At 43.6% G+C, this 18,812-nt stretch overlaps 1 protein-coding gene across 14 annotated transcripts in view; it reads left to right on the forward strand.

Moving 5' to 3' along the window:
- prdm16 (PR domain containing 16) overlaps positions 1-18,812 on the forward strand; it is a 196,494-nt gene that overhangs the window by 92,498 nt on the left and 85,184 nt on the right. For 13 of the 14 annotated variants that reach the window (XM_055510210.1, XM_055510212.1, XM_055510211.1 and 10 more), the window contains one exon: positions 7,523-8,001. In XM_055510210.1, the coding sequence (XP_055366185.1) occupies positions 7,523-8,001 (479 nt within the window). Of the gene's footprint in view, positions 1-3,944; positions 4,014-7,522; positions 8,002-18,812 lie in introns of those variants that run through there. The other variant, XM_029156613.3, reaches the window with a different exon arrangement.

Consider the following 18,812-nt stretch of genomic DNA (forward strand, 5'->3'; position numbering starts at 1 on the left):
AGCAACTGTGTTTTGAACCATTTTTTAAACAAAATTAAGCACATACTTTCTTAAATTTGTGAATTTATTTAAATATCTTAATAATAATACTGAACCTTTTGAATCGTAATCACGGGACATTACAGTCCAATAATGGAATTAAGTCCACTATAATACTGTCTTAACTGAATTTTAAAATTAAATCTTCATTTTCTGGACTGCTATAACTTGTATTAACGTTTACAGGTGTTTGTGTAAATGTGTCCATCCACTGTAAAGCCAAGTCTACTTGTATAATATATAGCGTATCTTACTGAGCACCAGTTTAATATCCCCACAGGGATCATTTAAGTTTCCCCTGATAAAATCTAATACACATATTGTGCAAAGTTCAGTTCAGTTTGCTTAATGTGGCTGTGTTGGACGTGTGTGCTCCGCTCATTGTGAGCTGAGGCAGTGCTGCGTACCAGGCCCCTGGCTGAGTTTGAAGCTAAGTGGATTAGCATATCTCCCATGTCAGCTCCATTCAGTGTGACAGCCTGATGACATGGGACTGTGTGATGGCCGCAACCCACCTGACGTCCACCACTCAGGCCTCCCAGCAGGTGGTCTGGGTCTGGCAGGGAGAGAGCTTCTTATGGTTATGAAGGCAAGAGTGGATGTAGAGTGCAAATATTAATTCTGACTGTTTTATTCTCTGGATTGTTTGAAGAACTTTTGATACAGCCCAATAGTTTTAAATATCAGTATGATTAGGTTTTATTTAGTCTTTTTTATCTTTCAAGCACATATTTAATCTTTCTTCCGTAGGTTTCCTTGCTCCAACCTCCCTCCTTCTCCCGTGCAGCCCTGTAGCACATCCTCTTCATCTTGTGTCCTACTATAGTTCAGCATTTCCTTTGCCACCTAACCTCCTCTCTCCCTCACAACATCACTCTCTCTCTCCCATCGTCTCTCCTCCTCAGTGTCATGGCAGACTAGCCAGGCAATGCTAACACTTTTGTCGGGGTGATTAATAGCATGCTGGATTGTCGTTAATTCACTGGCTAATGACTATAGGGAGCAAGCGAGAAGAAGAGGAGAGTGAAGCTGGAGAGTAATAGACTGATGTATGGGTGTAGGCAGAGGTGAATATTGCCACCCCCACCCCTCCTCCACCCACACCTACGCCTTCCCATGCAACGAATTCAACCTCAGACACACTGTAATGCATGTAGCAAACAGAGAAGCCACACACTCACACGTACTGTTGTGTACATACTAAAACAGTAAGCATTCAGGTTAATTAGACAGTTAATCAGATGCTCCATCACTTTCCAACAGTTTTAACCACTAAATATTGACCTTATCACACTAAATATATCAGCCTATTGTTATTATGGGGTATATTATTAAGATTTTAGTGAAGGCCCTGCACTTTCTAGTGGCAGTAAAGTTTTGTGATGTATTTCCTAGAATCTTGATTGGTTTTTAATTGGAATAATTTATATTCTTAATTGAAAACAACTGTGGCGATCAGTAACAATGTCATAGATTTTTTTTTCCTTTAAATTTGGCTGCAGGGAAATATTTGTGGTAATTGCTGCTGTTTCAAGACTCTGAATTTTCAGAAATCAGCAATAAATACAAAGACAGGAAACTGAATTATTAAACCGGGTTTTGCCTCCACCTCAATCTCTTGGATTTATACATATTTGCATAGATGATCAGGATGGGAGGAAATTAAATGATAGTTCTGATCAGACATCCGTTGTTATAGGAAGTAGATTAAAAGAACATTTTGTTTTATTTAAACAGCAAAATCAAATTGCAATGCCTCCTAATTTAGACCAAAGACTAAAAAATGAACTCTTACTCTTTGTGCACATGCACACAGACATGTCTCTACTCACTCCTCCCTAGTTAATAAGAATAAATGAGCTTGTTCTGCACACTGTCCACCTTGGTGCTCCCTCAGCTCGCTGTTTGGCCTCCCGAGTGACTTGCTAAATGAAGCTGCACCAGAAGTGGGTGTAGGGACACACACTAAAGCACAATGGGCCGGGGTGAGAAAAGGCACTGAAGAGCGCAGCCCTGTAGGTTGTTTCTCTATAAGGTGTTCTCTGTCATTATCTGGGACAGATGAAGCCGTTTATAGACCATTGTTTTGTTTTGTGATTATTTAGATATTCACTTACTTACACATGAGTAGTTTTTTAGTAATGAATTAGATTCTTAAAACAAACAAGCATTATTAAAAGCTGTCACATCAGTTCATAAGTTGTTAAAGTACGATAGTACTTTCCAAATTTGCTCTTCCGCCTTCATTGCTTATTTGAGTATCAAACTCACTGGTCTGGTGTCAGTGTTTGCTGTATTTCGGTCTTTTTGCAGAAAAGGAAACGTGTAATACATAGCAGTGATGCTCATCTGAAACAGGCAGTGACACGACTGCTGTGGCATCTTAAGTAGCAAAGCCTTGTCTGGCCAGTGAGATAAAGGTGAAGACACAGGACAAGCAAAGGTGCCTCTGACCGAGGCTTGCTGTGAAGAGCGTAAGGAAGTGCTGGACGACATACGGGTGACAGCAGATAAAGCTTCACTAAATGGGGAGACTGCATATTGCTAATGGCGATAATGTGTTTGCAGAAAGACATTATCCTGTCATGCTTCATCTTTATAATACAAATATATGTTTATAAAAAGCTAAGTGACACAGTTGGTGCATCTCTGCATCTACCTGCAGAGGTTAAAGTGTGAGGTTACACTGCATGTCTCTGTGTGGTACAGTAGACGATTTAATATTGGTGTCATCGTCCTTTCGCCTCTGTTCTTCCCGTTCTTCATGTCTCTCTCCATCCTCTCAGATTTCCCTTTCCCCTCTGTCTCCGTCCTTCCCTCCAGGGAATGTTTGCAACTCAATTTAGCAAATGTAACTCAGTATTGATTATTATTAATATTTATCATGTTTGTGAACATGTTTTCTTCTGGTGCTATTAATCTGGCCTGTTAATAAATGTCTGCAGCCGGGGCCTGGGGCCTCTTGGGACCACGGGGCCACCACACCAACACGCACACCTGCTCTCAGCTGCAGGAGGTTGCCTCCTGTCTTTTGTTTGCCTGGAGGCTCGATCGAGTCTCTACGGGCACACGCGAGCGCACGCAAGCAACCGGAGGACAGAATACTTCTAGGCAGCTCAGCACAAATAACACATCAATACACCAGCTCTGTTGTAGCGGTGCTACGCTTGAACACAGAACTACATACGTATAAACATACAAAAGCTTCAGTGTGTTCTCTATCGAGCCTCAGTTTTTTATGTGAAACGTTCACAAATGCTGTGATTGTAGTTTTTTACTTTCACTACTAAATGAGAGAGAGAGTGGAAATCAAAGCGGAGGCACAGCTGATTTCATGCCAAAGAACTTGCCTCGAATGCTATCATGAGACAACCTCAGTGCTTGGATCAGTTTGAATGGATTTCAATGTTTTGCACAGATAATACAGTAAGTCAGTATCAGTAAAGAAAATAGTAAAGAAGAAGCAGCATGTACAAGAATACAGGGGACAACGTGATTGAATGCTGATTGGATGTACAGTAAGCATTCCTCTCCTCCATTCAGCTTTAACTTCTTTTCCATTTGTCCTCTTTTTTTTCTGGAACTGCCATCGTTCTTCAGTCACTCTGAAAAACGCCGTGCTGTAAGATTAAGTGTTGCTTGGAAATGTTCCCCGGTGCTTTTACAAGGGGAAACAGTGGCGTCCTCGCTTGGAGAGGATCCCTGATATTGTAGCGTACCTTCTCCCCTGAATGCCCTCTCTTGGCTGCCCCGGCGCATGCTTCCATTTCAAATGCCTGCCACTCTGGAAAAATACACCATTGTGCCGCTTTTAGCCTCTCAATCTCGCTTTACTGTACCTTTAATTTGCACTTGTTGGGTTTTTTACAGCCGCCTCTCTTCACCACCCTTTTCCTGTTTTAAAGCAGGGGGTGTTCAGGCTCTTTTGTGCCGAGGCAGAATCATCAAAGGCCTCCTTTACTGCAGAGGAACAGGTACCAATATCACTCTGTGGCCCAATAATGCAGCTAAGTGAGACCATATTGACACAATAGCGTCACACAGCTTCATTCCAGATTAGACCGTAGCTCGAATGCTGCCCTTTACATACATGTACTTACACACATGCACTTGTACACACAGGGCTCCCACATCAAAATGTTTGGTCATTTATTGCTCAAGCAGCTACCCATTTTTCATATTTGTCAGGTCCACACATACTCCCCCTGACTCCTTTCTTTTTTTCTTTTACCGACAATCTTTTCTCTCCATATTTGGAGCCGGTGCAGATTTTTGCATAGTTCTGCCTTTTCCCTGGATACTGTCTTTTCATCAGTGTCTGGCTTTTCTTTTGAATTGAACCAGATCAATTTACGGCCAGACAAAGATACAGTCTCTGTGTGCATTGGAGGGAGAAGGCAGCGAGGGAAGCTTTATGACGGCACGCATGTCCCACGTCCAGCTTGCTTTTATTTTTATTTTTACCATTTTATCTGCTGCCTGATCTATGACACCTGGTTCTGCATACAATTATCTGTACTGCTATGTAGTTATGGCTCCTACTGTATTTTAGCTTGTACTGTACTGTAGTACTTATACATTAACAGTATATGAATAGTAAAATAAAAGCCTTGAATTACAATTTTACATTTCTTTTAAACGAAGCATTATTTATTGGTTCCCTCCCAGAGTATTTTCCTGCTGAAGTGTGTTTCTTTATACTCGGAGTAAGTCAACAATACAGCTTAGTTTTTACGCCACAAGGCACATGTGTTTGTGTGCGTCCAGTCAGACGGCAGAAAATGACTCCAGATCTCTATCTTTCTGCGTTTAAGTCTAGAGTGCTCTGATTAAACACAACCACAGGACAATTTGCCTGTTGTAGGCCCCGCGATTAAACCGCTGATTTTCAGCACCATGTCAAGTTATTTTGCCATGGAAACGCTGATTACAGTGTTATCAGCATTTCATGTTTTCAGTATTTTTACGTTTTTATTTTTGACGTTCAAAAGAGAGAATATTCTGATACGTTAATAATGACTTGGGTTCAACTTTTGCGTTTGTAGAATAATTTTTTATAGGTGAATGAATATTTTCTAGGTGAATGTTTATAAACTCTCGTATCTTGTGCCGTGATTTCATTGTGGCATGCAGTGATTATGAGATATCATCTTCACCTACAACACCATCTGATCTCTTTCCTGTGTTTACAGTACAGTAACAGCTCCTGCAGTTGCAAACAGATGTGTGTTTGAGTGGTGGTCTGCATCTGTGCTCCTACGTGCCCCGAGACCTTTGTTATTGTAAGCTATGCTACAAAGCAAAGAGCTCCGTTTATGGCGTGCATTTACAATTTATCAAATAAATGGGATGCCTTCATGTGGCCAGGGCCCGACTCTCAAGCAGAGCTTCGTAGTTTTCCACTGGAATAACAGCCGCTGAACAAGCAGCCCATTGTAGCCGCAGCCAGCACCAGGACCCCCGAGGTGCGAATTAATGATTGACCCCTGATGTAATCAGGATAAATAGCTCCCCGTAAAAGAGAAAGAGATGGCGAGAGGAACAGAGGGAGAAAGAACAACATAAGGAACCAGGGAGTGGAAGGCACTATCAGGCCCTGTGTTTTTTAAGAAGCCCTCAGGGAGACGAACCTAACATCTCTTTCTTGGTCTTTCGAGACCCAGAGCTAACATACAGCTGTTTAAAAAGCAGCTAAGTCGTCGGTTTCTAGGCTCTCAGTCCTCATCTTGGCCCCTTTCATTATTTTCCTGCTTATTTTCCTCATTTCGTTTTTTTTTTTCTTTGGGTGCCGACAAACACGGTCAGCTTGTCTTACAAAGAAGGGGAGAGAGAGTGTTTTTGTCTCCAGTGGGAAGTAATCCAAAGATTTCCCACTTTTCTCTCCAGGCGACTTTTTTTTATGAATTAACAAAGTTACGACTGAGAGTTGAACTTGTCTAATATCACTGTGTTTGCCCATTTTGCCTTTACTGCTTCGTGTCTCACAAAAGATGTTTTGTTCATTAAAATCAAGACACATTTTTTCCCTCCTCACTCAGTTATCTGACATAGCTGCAGTATCTGCGCATTTTCTTGTGCACAGAGGCTCTTAAAGCCTAATGGTGTTTAATAGATTTTCCGAGGCTGTCTCTCTGCTTGTCAAAATTGCTCTCGATAGGTCAAGTGCCAGTGTGACTGGAGGGGCGAAGAGAGAGTGGCTGGAAAAAAAAAGTATTTAACGGCCCGAAAACACTTTTGATTGTGCAAAGGGTGCAACAGATAGGGCCGAGTCATAAAACTTTCAATTGATCTGTGAAAAGTGGAAGCTACCGCTGGCTCTCATGTTCCTGCGCTTAATTGCGTGGCTGGCCTGCACCCGTACGAAGCCGTGATCGTTAAAAACGGCTTCTTTTCCAGTCAAAATCGCTGCATGACGTAAAAGGCTGGATTTTACTACTTTATTTGATAAGTTTCCCGGATCTGTGTGAAAAGGCTGCAGGTTTGCCAGGCACTGAAAAGCCTTGGTCGCGTGCTCTTACAGTTTCACATTTCACGTCTGTCACTGGCAGGCACCCGCGTACAGTACAGTATTCATCAGAGAATAAAAACTTGAGGTTATTCACTCCTTTTTTTCCCAGCTCACAGGATAAAGTTGTACCCTGTTTAATATTTACAAATGAATATATGTCCATCTAACGCAGATGGACACATGGGGCATCATCATGGACCTCTTACAGAAAGCTTTATTGAAAGTCAGCTCGCACGCTTTCTTTGTGACCCAGTACCCTTCGGGCCGACTAACAAGCAAATTTTTAAAATGGCACGCTGCAGCTCAGGCTAAAACCTGGGAAGTAGTGGCGAGCTTGGCAGCAGGCTAGATGGGAGATAGCGGAGGGAGAGAGCTTGATTGGAACCACTCCTGCTGTAATTTTGGGCCTAGTTAGCCCACTGATTGCCAGCCCCTGTGTTTAGATAGTAAAACTGCAGTGGTGCTTTGACTAAAGATACTAGAGAGTGTTCAACGATACACACACTTTAATTTAAACATCTGTACGCTTTCTTTGAACACTCATGTTTATCATTTTAGACATCTGTATTCCTCACCACGATATTCAATAATTGCATTATATTGGCAAGAAAGCGTATATCATTTCAGCCCTACTATGATGTAACGGTGGCATCCAGGAGCTTAACCACAGTCATGTATGTGGCTAATGAGAGCCAGCGAAAGGCAGACCGTAGAGTCCTGGCACAAAACAGGGACTTTGAGGAAGCTGAGAACTTTCTCCATCAAGTAGCAAAACGTCATATGAATTTTTTTACAAATTTTGTAAGAATAGAATTTTTAAACTGTACCAGGATGACATTATTTGAATTTCAGATGCAGAGATTGTTTCAGTACATGGCTGGTTGAAACTAAGCTGTTTTACATCTTTTATATTCAGTTTAGAATATCGTTCTTAGATTGTGGCCAATTAAGACTGGTCTCTGCTCTTCTTCTCAGATGACAGTGAGCCAGTGGACAGCATGTACGACACAGAGGCCGAGCTCCCGGGTTTAGCGCCTGGCAGCGGGGGCGGCGGCGACAGCCCGGAGGACGACGCGGAAGACGCCGTGATCAACATGTCCCCCCTGCCCTCACCAACCCCCTCCCACCCAAACAACCATCACCACCTTCTGCACCCCCACATCTATGCCACCCATCACCACCACCACCACCACCACCACCTCCACAACAACAGCAACAGCAGCAGCAACGACCAGGACTTCAGCACCCCCAAGGAGGGCTCGCCCTACGAGGCACCTGTCTACATTCCAGATGACATACCCATTCCCAGCGAGCTGGAGCTGCGGGAGTCCTCTGTGCCCGGTGCCGGCCTGGGTGTATGGGCCAAGGCTCACATTGGTGCCGGTGAGCGGTTTGGCCTGCACAGCACACTGCATCATGAGACCACAGGCAAAGACGGCTCCTTTGGATGGGAGGTAGGAACCAAAATGGCCTCTTCAAAGGCTTCCCCTGTCCTTTCCCTCCACCGTGACTGCCCACGCTTCTCTGCTTGCACAACATAAAGCACAAAAATGTAAATGTACACTAAAAATCTGTAATGAAAGAAGCAATGAAGCAGCGCTGAAGAGGGTCTGCCCATCACTCTTCATCAGCACAGATGCCCTTTCGACTTGCATCGTGTATGATTGAACCTCATTCGTGATCCTCGCGCACACATGCTAAACCCGCTCCTCCTCTAGCAGCGCGGCGATGTCAGATGGAAAAATCTGGCTGATTAGTGGAGGTATCAGCTTTTCTGGGCGACGGTCCGAGCGAGCACTCATTTTGTCACGCCACCTGATATGGAAATGGAAGAAGCGTAGTCCAATGTGGTGAACGCATATTGAACTATTAATTTTCATTTCAACATGACATTAGAGGATATTGAAGTTGCTTCAGTAAGCTTGTTAAGGGAAAAGGAACTCCTGATCTCTGTGCCTCTCTTTCTTTTTCTGTCTCTCTCTCTCTCTGTCTAAAATGCCTAATCAGAGATGAAAAATACTGGCCAGCTTTTTACTTCACTCACTTCTTCACATTTATGGGGGGCTGAGCGTTCACATAGCCAATTATTACTGTACATCCGTAGAATACAGTATATATTCTGTATTTAATATATAAGTAATACAAACTTGGAACAGTGCGTTCAGAAAGAAAAGGAAATTTTACAAAAGCTGACAGTATAACTATAGTATGATCCATGTACTGTTGAACAGGCAACAACAACATTATAGTTGAATTAACAGAATTCCTGGTGGTTTCCTCTAAAGTCCTTTAGGTTTTTTTTTACCCTGTTTTGAGTTTTTGAGTTGTTGTAGGGACATGCAGGCAATTAGAGCGCACTAGCACACGCTATCTGGCCATGAGCCAGCCTGGACATTTTCCTTTTTAAAGTTCATATTATGGCTAGTGGTTCTGGGTGCAAAGGGCACTTCTCCAAAAGCTACAGTGTCCCCATAGCGCTCGTGTTTTCTCTCGGATTTCCTCCTCCTCCTTTTTTGCTCCCCAGACGCCCGACTAATGCATATTCATTAGCTAAGCTTTAGCTTGTAAGAGGGAAGGTCACCGTCAGCTCGGCAGAGATACATTCACATAAATGCTCAAAGGCGTGTTCAGCATATATATATATATATATATATATATATATATATATATATATATATATATATATATATGTGGAAACACAAGCTCCCCTGAAAGAGACACCCAGCGTATCACATTTGTACAATACGTTGCTATGCTGGTCTTGATTATGTTTCCCATCAATGTAAAGTCGCCTTTGCCTGTCAACCACAAGGAAACAATTGAACCTTCTCTTTTACCTCCTCCTCTCTAATGGTTGTAAAGGACTGTCTCTGTCTCGGGCTGTATTATTTTTTAAGATACCCTGTCTGGTTTGGGGCTGGAAGCCTTCAGGGGCTCTCCTCTCCCAGACTCTTATCACAGATAGTCATAACAGTCAGCCTGTTGATAGTCATCAACAGACTCCCCCAGGAGTCCCGTGCACCCCCTTTCTCCCCCTTTTTACCATCAACCCCTCTGCTCATCTACTCCCGCTAGCCTAAGACAAATAGACAGGCAAGGGGGCAACAGAAGTATGGCCAAGTGAAAAAACACAATGAAGGAGTAACAGAGAGTAGGGATAAAAAGAGTATTAACGGTTATATTTTTTGAAGTATAAATGTGATCATATCTAAGAGCTCACACGATACTGCTCATGCTTGCATGGGAAGGACTTCTTATTGTTTAAGTCCTGACTTTAATTATCATTATTACCCGAATTTAATTTTATTTTATACTTTGTATGCTCCAGATGCTCTATAAAACAGATCCATCTAAGAGGTAAACAATCTTCTTAATTCTCTTCATTTCAGTTGATTGATCTTAACATCAAGTGTTGACTGTAATTCATATGTGGTCTTGTAATCTGTAAAAATCCAAAATCACCAACACTGCAGTTACAAGGTTTTCACTCATGATATATGCACTGTGAAGTAGTACAAACCCAAAACAGTTTAACTACATTGACTGCATTTTTGTGGATTTTTTACTAAGACTGGCAGTAACTCATTATCCTGGCTTTGCGAGCACCATGGTCTACCGACAAAGCCAAACGGCTCTAGCAGTCACATGCGAGACGGTGGCGCTCTCGGATATGTGAGTGAAAGTGTGGATTGGTGGAGAGAAGCAGAGAGCAATAGAAAGCGAGAGTGAGCGTAAGAGGAAGGAGGAAGCCTACAATTGTCTGTCCTGGGGCAACGGGGACTGGAAGAGGTGTTAACTCAGACTCATTTTAGCGAGACGGACAGCTCAATCTACGAGCTGCTTCGCTGCAGGCAATGGCCATTCTCTTCTCTCTCGGACTCCCTCACCGGGCCAGCACCGAGTCATCCATTTAAAAACCATTATGCTCACCCCTTAGCACAACATGATAGAACACTGGGACCCCAGGTGTACCGTGTGTGTGTGCGCAGGGCCTGCCAAACCCTCAGGATAGGAAGGCCTGGGTGAGCAGAGTGAGGCGAGGCCCTCAGAGAGCCCAGCATGGGGATCTGCTGTCAGACTGACTGCTGCCATTATCTCCAGTAGATTGACCCGACTTTGTCTATTGATAGAGACATGTCACCATACAATGGCTGGAGTTATTGTACTCTGAATTGACGAGTAGCTTTACCCTCCCTTGGGCTGTGAGATGGCAGGAGAAAAGCTGAGGCATCTGTTGGTTTTAATAAGAATGGAAACATCATATTTAAATGCAGGTGATGTGTCAATAATGTAATAAAAAGGAGCCGCACGTTTGATCTCGATGACAAGAAGTATAATCAAATCACTGTTCACATTCAGATCATTAAAAGCAACAGATGACTCACCGTCTCCGTGCAGTATTAATGGTGTTTGCTTTCACCCACCTGTACTCTGTAACCAAAGGGTGTGTCCTCACACCTCAGAAACTATCCTCGTGTCCTTTTAAACTTCTACAACACCTCCGTTTTGGCTTTTCTCACCATCCTTTATTTCTTCAACGTCTCACAAACGTTGTAGAACCTGAAACACAGTATAAGAGCCTGTAAAAACTTAATTTGCCTAAACTTGTGAAGTAATTAGAGCTGTGTACAGTAATAGGTAATGATAATTTTAAGGAGCATATGCACTGTGATTATAGGGATTGTTGTACATTGACGTAAACCCTTTGGACAAGGTCAACAAAAAATGCTTTCACACACAATAGTGCGTATCATAGAGTCCACGTCCGCCCTGCAGCCATGTTTGTCCATTTACAGCCGTAGACCTTGGGATGACTTTGTTGCCAGGCAAACTTCTTGCTCTCTGTCCCTCATTTTTTTTCTGTTTACTTTTTGTGGGGTGATTTTTTCCATATCGGTATCATTCAGCCGGTGATGTGTGGAAAGAGGAGAGAAGTAGGCTAGCTCTTCTGTTTACCCTATTGTTGACTTAGTGATAGGCTAAGATGTCTGCCGGACACTCTCACGTCACCAAGGTCCTCGTGACAGTTATTCAAAAGCCGTAGCCAGTGTCAGACGAGTATATTTTGGATTGACAGATCACTTTTCTATACTGATTTGTCTTTGTTCTCAACCTTATGACTGAGCCCATGTCCTCGTCATCTGATGTGTGGAAGAAGTCCTGGCGCACCCTCACACTTATCTGTTCTGACCCACCTCTTGCCTCCAAGTGTTTGCTCACCTTTTGTGTTTTGCCTAAGGAGGGCGGATGGCCAAGTGCTTATGCTGCAAGATATCCCTAAAGGGCATTCAAGGTGCAGCTGGCAACTTGTCTGATCTGTTTGCCGTCCACAAAAAGTGTTCTTTATCTTGATGTTTGTCCCTCAAGGTCCTGGTACCGAACTGATAGGACAGAAACTCCCTGGGACTGCCAGGACACAGTCGTCACACCGAGTGAAGGGAGACTATAAGGCAGAGAGCGAGGGTGCGAGATAACGAGGGACTTGTTTCCTGCTTGATTAATGTGTGTTGTGGGTAATGTTTTAAAATTCCAGTCTTGTTCTGTTGTTTCACTTACTAAAGTCAGATAAAATGGCATTCAGCATATCACATGTAGCCTCATCATCAGCTCTAAGTTTGACCCAAAGTAATTGATAACAGTCGTGCAAAACCACGTCACAAAGTTACACATTTTTTTAATTTGTGTAATATGAAGAATATGCAATGAAACACAGATGGATACAGACATGAACAAACCTACACCTGAATTGGTGCTTAAAAAGAAAACTGTAAGAATTATTTTTTTGTGTTGCAGTTAATGGATGTGTATAAACTTTATTTATGACTCCAGGTTTTTGGAGCTTTGTTAAATAAAAGTCTGCAAGCAGCTCCTTTGGCACGTGTATGTAAAGTACCAGGTTGTAACGAAAGGGATATCAAACCTGTGGTTTCTAATAACGGTATTGACCAATAGTATGCGGTTTTCTGTCATCATTATTTGACTTTGACAGAAACCCCAAGTTTACACATGGTGCAAAAACACCCGAGAGAGAGAGAGAGAGAGAGAGCGTAACACCACAAGTCCTGGGCCTGGGTGCTGTAATATCTTCCATTCACGTTCATTTTATGTAGGTTTTAAACATGCCATTAGCCAATTTAATCCAATTTTCCCAGCTTTCAGAGCACTCCAGTGGAACAGATTCCATCTAATATTAAACATATGGTCGCCGTTGCCCCTAGAAACACCACAGCAGTGCTGGGCTTTTTTTTAAGAAGCTGTTAAAGACAAGCCTCCTCTGTCCCAGTTCAAACCATTGTCAATTATCTTCAACGAGCGTGGTAATTGATAACGAGGAAGCAGGGCAGCAAATTAAATGTCAGGTTTGATTAGAAGCCTGATACCTTATCATTTGTTCATAACATCTGTTAATTAGTTAATAAATTAATCTGCGGGGCTCAGATGGAAGGGGTGCCGACTCCCGAGGAAGTACATGGGGCAAAGTCATCCATCTTTGAAGAGAGTGGAACTCGACAAATATTGTCCCTGGGATTTGGACTGTTATTACTTGGTCATTGGTTTCAGACCTCAGTCACCCCAGCCAAGCATTCTCAAAGGGACCTCTTGTTTTCCTCAATAACCCGCGCCACAGTCTCCTCACGCATCTCTGCCACAATGCCATCCTTTATTGCATGAGGTTTTTCTTTGCAGACATCCTTTAAACATTAATTTAAAAACCCTCACATTGGTCCATTAGTCCTCTGTGGTGAAGCACAGGTAACTCCGTTCCCCCGCTCTTGCGCTGTGTATCTAGTAAAACCCCATCGTTCATCATTGCCCTGATGAATAGTCTCATCAGTTATGGCCTCGGGGCAGGAGCAGACAATGACACTGCTCTTTGCCACCGCAGAAGATGATGACATTTATCAAATGCTGTTTATGTTAGTGATTCGATTTATGCTACTAGAAAATATTCTCTCCCATCACTCTTGCTGCTGGGGTGATATTCATAAATAAGTCATGAACAAGGCTGATCTTACCTTGGTTCTGACTTTCATGTCATGCTTTACACGTCATCTGTTTGACTCTGTAATATACAATGTGCTGTAGCAGCAAACCCTCCTTCGTTGTCTTCGTCGGTTCTTTTTCTATTTACACTAACTTTCCCTCACTTGAAATCCCAGGCTATTGTGCTGCTTAAAATTTCTGCCTCAGAAAGGTAATTCAGAAAAGCAGGAGGTGGTGACCTATTAATCAGGTTCCCATGGCTGTTGTGATTGCCATTTTCCATAATCAGATACACAACGTGGCCCGAAAGCCTTCGCTGTAGAAAAACTTCTTTTACGCTTTGCCCCTCTTGTTCTGATCCTAGACCTACGACTACGGTAGAAACTAAAGCTTTGACTTGCTTTTTATGAGGTGCAAGCACCCACATTTTTGCCACATTTGTGTGTGGCTTTGTCAGAGTCAAACTTTCAGGTTGCAAGCAGAGTGTGAAAAAGAGCCTCATAAGCATATGAGTGGTTGTCTGAATCTATTAAAGGTGACCTTGGTTGCTTCACTCAGTGGAGTTCGTGTTTACTCAAGTTTGTCTGTTGTCCTCATAAACGTGGTGCATTGTTCTTGAACCTACATATGTCCAGACATAGAGGTGAACTGTAGCCCAAGCACAGATACACGTAGACATTCTGCCATGTTGTTCTTTCCTCTACTGCAGCATTTAGAATAACAGGCTCGAGTGGGAAGCAAAGCATGGTGACGACATCAGATCTAAAAACAGTGTTGGATTGTTAAAGTGTCGAACACACCGGGACTTCTTTACTTTGGAAAGTCTCCTGAATTGCTTGAGTGATTTTCGCTCATTTTCTCCACCGTCATTGAGAGCAACAACTGCATTTTGTCTGCATTTTAGCAGAGTCAAGATTTGTAGAGGTCTGTAAGTGTCTGTATGGACACAGACTGACATGAACATGTGTGGCCATTAATCATTCTGGCCACTGGTCACACCCGTCAATATATTTTAAATTTGTGAGATTTCCACAACTAAAACATGGTCTGAGCTGAAGTTTGATGCAATGTCTTAATTTAGTAGAAGTGCTTGTGTCCAGATGACAAATCACAGTTCAAACAGATGTATACCAGACTTTTAGTCTGTGACTGACCAGTGCTTCAGTCATCTGGGTTGTTTTCAAGCATTCGCTAGATCCCTAAGCCTCTCTAGACCTTAATTGGTGGAACTTAATGTGAAAAAGCAAATGTTTAATGTCAGTGGCCCCAGACATTTAACAGACAGTGTCCTGCCAGCTCCCTAGTGTCCTGCCAGTCTGAGTGATGTCACAGTATGTGCAACTAAAGCAGGTAAGTGAGAGAGAATTCACAGCAGTTGAGTGGGCATTCTCTTTTCATTTGAACCATCAGCACAAAACCAGTAAAGTGTATTATGTACCTATTTACCTGATTATAGAGACATTGTAAACGTTACAGGTAAATGTTCAGTATTTGGATGTCCCATAAAGCTTTTTCTTTTTTTGTTTTTCAGTACAGCTCTTAACAAGATTTTTTTGTATTTGTTGCCTGTCACTTCAGAGTCAGAGTGGTTCTGTGAACCTGTGATTAAAAGTCAGATTTTAAAAGTCAGCTAGAAATGTGTATGTGTCAAAATGACTGTTTACCAGTTCCAAAAACAAATGAAAGAGCAAACAAACACTAATCATTTTGCTTCTCAACTCCTCACCATGGGGAACAGTAATGCATTAGGTTGGTTGTCTAGAGGGCAAAGGAAGTTGGTGGAGGCCAATTTGATTTCTCCAAATGTCCTTAGCGATCGAGCCAGCACACAGCAAGCCTCTCAGCCTCCCCGTCTTCTATAAATGTCATATGATTGCGCTCTGTGTCTCTGTAGAGGAGGAGAGTTGATGTTAGTGCAGCGGGTACACGGCGGTACCCAGCACCTGGTACCACAACAGGGTGGAAGGGAGGAAAATACTTGAGACTCTAAGGCGAGAGCCACGTGATGTGAGAGTTATGCCAAACAGCACAACAAGAGCATTGTCAATTCCTGAGAGTGTGACTGTTGGAGATAGACCAAAATCTTACAGATAAACATGGCTCAAATTCATTATTCGGTATAATTCTACTTGAATACTAGCATCTAATAGAAAACAAAAAGCAAATACAAGTATTTCTTTTCATGTTTTTGCATGTACACACACCCCAACACAAACACTGTACTGTGCTCACTCATATGATGGATCACCACAAGGCCTTGGGAGCATCCCTCCTGTGTTTACTAGCACTTTTCTACATGTTTATTTCCTTTAGCAGTGCTCGCAGCCAGCACCTGTTTTGCTATGCCAGTTATCAATACTGATGTACTGTCAAGGACTAGTCTCTGTAAATACAGTAGATATTCTTTTATGACACACTACACGTGTTATAATCATACCCAGATCAAGGGCTCAAATCTGTTCCTTTGTGATTCATTGATTTTTCAACCCCCTCTTTCCAGTTTAGATGCCCTTGCTCCCCATTTCTCTTTCCTTTCTATTCTTTTTGCTCCCCCCTCCTCTTTTCCTGGCCTCCGGGGTCCCAGTGCTTCTAATTCGGCCTTATCAGTGAAGTAATTTAGCTGCCACAGCTTGGGTTTCTGTCGCGCGGCAAGCGGCCCCATTGTCCTGCCCTGCTGTTGCTGAGATAAACCCTCAGATTGAACAAAGTCCGCGCTGACCTTTACAAACTCCCAAATCTCGCGCCGTACACCCATCTAGAGATTCTCTCTGCCTCAGGATCTTTTCATAGGGTGGAAGGTGGGTTGGGGGGTGTAGGGAGGTTTGGGCACATCAGCTCGGAGGGAGAAGGCAAATGACTCTGTGTGTGTGTGTGTGTGTGTGTGGGGGGGTCAGAGTGGATTGAGTGAGCGTGAGATGGGCAGGGAACAGGGATTAAGATGGCTGACTGAGCCTGTCTATATTTCCAATGGCACTTCGCTCTAAGAGGGAGGCAGAGGAAAAAAAAGAGCACTGCAAGCAAAGCATTCAAGTGTGCATTTTTCAGTCTCCTTCAGACGTTTAAATGAGGTATTTGTGAGCCACATTCTCTGGCATTTCTCGCATTCAGGCAAAAATGTGATTTCTTTGGTGTAAAAACTGTGACTTGGTGCCTAAAACCTGATGTCCCTGAAATGGCTCATTCATTGTTGAAGCGCTTTTCTCGCCAGTTTTTACTATCACGTCTTTCAGTTCTTGGCAGAGGCCTAAGAAGAGTCTGTTGACACACAGTGAAACAGCTAGTGACGAACAGTTGAAGGCAAGTGGATGGGGTGAGGGTAGATGCTGTGGCGTTCGCGTCAAAATGCCAGAGGAGTACTCTCCATTGTGAGCCACTGTCATCCTTCAGAAGCCACTCAACTAGCTCTCCAAGCTGCAAATCCCCTCTGCTCTCCATTCCAGCCGTCTGTCGGTCAGGCGGGGAACCTCATCAAAAGGTCCTGCAGTTGGGGATTGTAGACCGAGTGGGTGGGGGAAAGCAGGGTGGTAGAGGTGAGGACAGGGTAGGAGAGAAGTGTTGGACAGTTGTACGTCACAATCCTATCCCTAATCCCAGGTGTGGGGTTCAGCAGTAGGGGTGGAGGATTTGACGGAGCCTGCACTATTCTATCTGCAGGGTGGCCCAGTGTTCATCCCACCCTTCATCGCTCCATCCATCTCTTCCTAACTTCCTCCCCCTGCCCACCACCACCTGCCTGCAAGCCACCACCAGTGTTCCCAGGGAGATGAGCGCCACGGAGAAGAAGGCCCACAAGGGATTAACTTTTCACATGGCTGGGAGTCCTCATCTCAAAAGACCTGACAACCCCAGACGGCTTGATTAAAAAAGAAAAGAAGAGAAGAGGAGAGGAAGGGGGGAGTGGGGCACAGAAGGAGGAGAAGAGGGGGGAATTCTTCACATGATGGCCCTGAGAGAGGGATTTTGGATATTGGGTGTCTTTTTTTCCCTTAGTCCAAAGCCCCCATGTCTTGGTTGAGAATGAGCAAATTGTTCCTCCTGTTCTCTCGGCAGTGCCTGTGTTACCCCCTTCTTAAGATGTGGGTGGGCACCAGCAGACATTGTTGACTCCTTGCAGGAAGCCTAGAGGTGTTGTTTAGTTACAAGCAAGGGGAATTATGGTGAAAGTGGTGGACCTTGATTCGACTTTGGCTGCCAACTACACTTAAAGGCAAATGTTTATTTAACAATTCTAATTTTTTTCATGGACCTTCTTTTATCATGATGCATTGTTCAACTGTCATCAATGCATTATCAAAAGCCCTCTGTGGGCCTGTGCATCTCAGCATTGCATTACAGTCAAGGAAGACGTTGGCAGAGAGAGTCGGCGAACCGTTGCTGGCTTAAAGTTCTAGTGTTCAAGTGGCAAGGCGCCCTATTTCCCCTTACTCTATCCCAGATAAATTGGGCCTCTCAGGTTTGTCTGTGAGAAAGAGAGGACAAAAATCAAAACAAACGCTCCTACTGAAGTGAAGATGGGAGTAGGGGTTGGCTTTCCTCTCTGGCTAGCGGATCAGCAACTCAACCTAGCGGGACAGCGGGCCACTTAATACCTCCCATCTTGTCCAGGTAAGAGAGTGGCCCGACAGGGGGTCAGGGAAGGTAGCAGGGTGTCATTTTACAGATCACCACTCACCCTCTGGCTTCCTCCTCATGGCTCACTTACCCTCTTCTCATCTCCGCTCCTGGGACACTTTCACCCTCTCTTCCCACACCCCTCATCTTGGATACAGACATCCATTGAGAGTTTTGGTGCATGTTTACGACCCATGCCTCTTGAAAGGTCTGCTGAGATGAAACGAAAGTCATATGAATGCTGACCAACAGCATACTCAGAATTTCCAAGCTTTTTCCAGACTACGTTGCCAGGTCTAGTCCAAATAAACACTCGATTCAGGTATTCAATTTTCTGTTGGTTCATTTGAGGTCAACGTTATTGAATTCTTGGAGGCTTTTCGTTTACAGAGAAGAAAATGGCTTTAGGTGAGGTAACACAATAGAATGAAATCATCTGTTTGGTAAGTTCCTCTGTCAACCTTATTAGTGCAAAGGACAAGAAACTATACATCCAAAGGGTCACTAACACAGTCAATTAACCCTAATCTCAACCCAGATTTCTCATTAATCATGCTGCTTACCGGCCATATGGCCCCAGACTCCAAGGAGGCTCTGAACCTGTTCACTGTGCACTTGACCTTGCTGATAGACCCAGGGGAATGTAGGAGTTGAGTTCTGTCCTCCAGGT

Source organism: Betta splendens, chromosome 7 (assembly GCF_900634795.4).
Source record: "Betta splendens chromosome 7, fBetSpl5.4, whole genome shotgun sequence".
Lineage (NCBI taxonomy): Eukaryota > Metazoa > Chordata > Actinopteri > Anabantiformes > Osphronemidae > Betta > Betta splendens.